The sequence below is a fragment of the Pterocles gutturalis genome, unplaced genomic scaffold (genome assembly GCF_000699245.1).
Source record: "Pterocles gutturalis isolate BGI_N339 unplaced genomic scaffold, ASM69924v1 scaffold21387, whole genome shotgun sequence".
NCBI classification, from domain to species: domain Eukaryota; kingdom Metazoa; phylum Chordata; class Aves; order Pterocliformes; family Pteroclidae; genus Pterocles; species Pterocles gutturalis.
In genome coordinates, this window is record NW_010113318.1 from 909 (window position 1) to 3,974 (window position 3,066).

The window sequence follows — 3,066 nt, forward strand, 5'->3', positions numbered from 1 at the left end:
ATGGGAAGTACCATTTTGTCAAATCAGATGATAGCGTATCTGATGTATTTCATGCTATTTTATCTCTTGCTTTGTACATTTTTCTTCTGTCATGCATTGAGCGTGGTTATAAGTTGTCTGATTTTTTTGATTGCCGATTATCTAATTATTGTGTTGTACAGTGAACTTAATTTATCTAACTTGAAAGTTCAAGAAAATGAACGAATGTCTATCAGTTGTTGGTTTTCTCCAGTTGAATAAAATCGGCTTCTACTTCAGTTGCAATAGAAATAGCATCTCAAGAGAATGCTGTAGAGTAGCATCTCAAGTGAAAAGGTGTCTTCAAAAGTGACATTCCCCCAAGATGAGTTCATTCAGAATTATTCTGAAAGAGACAAATCGAGCTAGACTTCTATTAAATCTTCAAAATGCTAGGAGGTTTTTCTGATTGTCAAATTTATGCTGCGACAAAGTGATGAATGTCTTAGTGTGATGAGATTATATTCTGAACATTGCCTTGATATTTTCAGGAACTCCCTCCTGTTGAAGACTTATCAATAATTCTGCCTGATGATGTTGAACTGAAGCTCTTTGGGACAGTTTCCAGCATCATTGAGCAGCTAGGTAGGCAAGATATGTTTGCTTTGTTTTTAATTAAAATAATCTCTGTATATCTCTGCATTAGTTGTGTACTTCGCTGTTCCGTCAAAGTGTCAGTTCTGCAGTCCCAAGTGCTTGCTTGTTAATATGAGGACAGGAAAAAGACTTGTTTCTTTACAGTGCAGGCTCTTCTTTTTTTCTTTTTTTTTATAATTCATCCCACTTCTGTCACCTTGACCAAATGCAAGCTGGCAGTGTCAGCAGTCATAGGACAGCATGGCTAACATGATTTATAGGTGCTAGAGGGTAGGCTTAATAGGATTGAGACATAAAATGGATGTAAGCTTAACTGCGGGTGTTGCGCATTTAGGGATCTTTTCAGATCTGCCTGGGACCTCAGTTTTTGATATATGAAATCAAAGTTTTGCTGAAGCTGATATTAATAAAACATCCATAGTATGTTTGTATTTAAACTTATTTCAAGTGTTTTCTTCTGCTTGAACTTCTTTCAAAGCAATTTGCTTATGAAAATTAGAGATTAAGTCAATTTTGAAGTTAAAGTATTTATGTTGAGTGGGGTACAAAAGAAATAAAGCAAATAGCCTTTGCCATTGAATTTCCTTGTATTGTAAAAGACTCCAGGTAATACAGGCAATTCTTTTGCAGTACTTTTGTTGTTGGTATTGGTTTGGAGTTAGATGTAATTTCATTTATGTGCAGAAAGCTGGCTTGAGAGTGTGGAAGGTAGTAATCAGGTCATTGTCCTTTTGTTCTACTTTGCCCTCTGTTGCTTAGTAATAATAATGGGGAGTTCAAGAAGGATGTTTTCATCTAAAATGATAGTTTGAAAGTAAGTTAAAACAGAAATGGCTGAATCATAGTTTGCTGTTATTCTTATCTTTGATCTGATATGTGAATGTTTAAACAAAGCTGGTTTTGAAGACATCAGTTTTGAAAACTGTCCTTAGCTTCTAATCCTTCTTGGTAAGTATAACTTTTTCAAATCCTGTCAGTTTACTCATAGGTGAAATCTTCAGTCTGCATCTTACTTTATGTAACTGAAATATATGAAGTGTTGAATTTAGATTGGTTGGTGAAGGTTGGAAAACTGACTAATTATCATACATGAAATAAACCTGTAAGAATGGAATAAAACCCCAAGGTAGCTGTGTTAATTTTCCTACCTTGCTTTATGACTTCCTCTTTCTACATTTTCCTTTTCAGTTCTTCTGGAAACAAATGTCCGAGTGGCCTCAATTTCAGTTGATTTGTGGCCATATTAGGGACTATGTCAGCTAATTGTGGGTTGTTGTTTGACATTTGAACTAAATTGATAACCTGCGTATACCAGGTTTGTATCTAGTATGAGGGGAGTTGAGGTCTCATTTGGAAATTGCAAATATAATTTTGGCACAACAATCGGTATTCTGAACACTTTCTGTCACTTTGTATTGGAAATCTCTGCTGTTCTATGTAGCAGACTTCCAAGTTCATCAGTCTGCATTGTGTGATACCTGTAAGTTGTCTGTTTTGTACTATGAGGTGAATTTAAGGCTAGAACAGTATAGCTTCATGCTTGCTTCACACTAGGTAAGAGCAAGAGGACGGTAGTTTCTGTGAACTTCTGTTCAGCATATCAGAATTTAACAGAACTTTTGCTGTGTTTTGCTTCAAGGTACTTAAAGAGAAGAGAAAAAATAACTTTGTGGGTTGTAGCGTGGAAAGTAAACAGCTTTAGTGTATATGAGAAACCTGCCCTGGGACTGCACTTAGGCCCTGGAAGAGTAGAAGCTTAGGATTTGGGGTAGGTTGGGGTAGGGGAAGCTGCAAGTCAAATAGGCTGTAGGTGATGTTTCTCCTCGGTTTCATGGGTCTGGCATGACTTAATGTTTTCAGAATATTCTCCTTAGCCTACTGGAAGACTGGGGGCTGTGTGTGATTAGTCAAGTTGACAGCACTCTCTGAGGAGTTTTGGTGTGTGGGTTTTTTTGTTGAGTTTTGTTTTGGGTTTTTTGTTGGTGGGTGGTTGTTTTTTTGGTTTTGGCTCAGGTATATTTCTCATGAGGATTAAGCAACACACTGGATTATTTCACTGTATATTTTATGTTGTAGTTAGGTGCAAAATAAAATGTCCCCAATTCTCTTAAAATTCGGTGAACTGGTAAACCCGTAGCATTGACACAGGCTTGCTTGGCATGATACAAGGTGTTTGCAGATTGAAATAGTAGCAAAGCTTCAGTTTTAGCTTGATGTTTATTGCTTTAAGTCCTGTTATATAACTTTTGCAGTGATAATCTTGTTAGTTTTTGTTTGAGTCTAAGTGACAGTAAGTGCTTGAGTGACTTTATTTGCTGATGAAGAGGCATTGAGGATGCTTAATTGAGCGTTCTGTTATTTTAGAGGTAGAAAAGATTACCTTCAGAATCAGAGTTTTTGAGTGTGGTGCTGCTAGGCATCTGTATTGACAGCTTGAAGAATAACTCCTGC

The 3,066-nt window shown here is 36.6% G+C and overlaps 1 protein-coding gene across 1 annotated transcript in view; it reads left to right on the top strand.

Annotated features, from left to right (window-relative positions):
- Window positions 1–509: 509 nt before the first annotated feature.
- The window catches only part of NAF1 (nuclear assembly factor 1 ribonucleoprotein), a gene marked incomplete at its 5' end in the record, with an annotated part of 14,748 nt that continues 12,191 nt past the window's right edge, over window positions 510–3,066 (top strand). Inside the window, one exon of the mRNA XM_010074456.1 lies at window positions 510–603. Within this exon, the coding sequence (XP_010072758.1) occupies window positions 510–603 (94 nt within the window). The remainder of the gene's footprint in view (window positions 604–3,066) is intronic.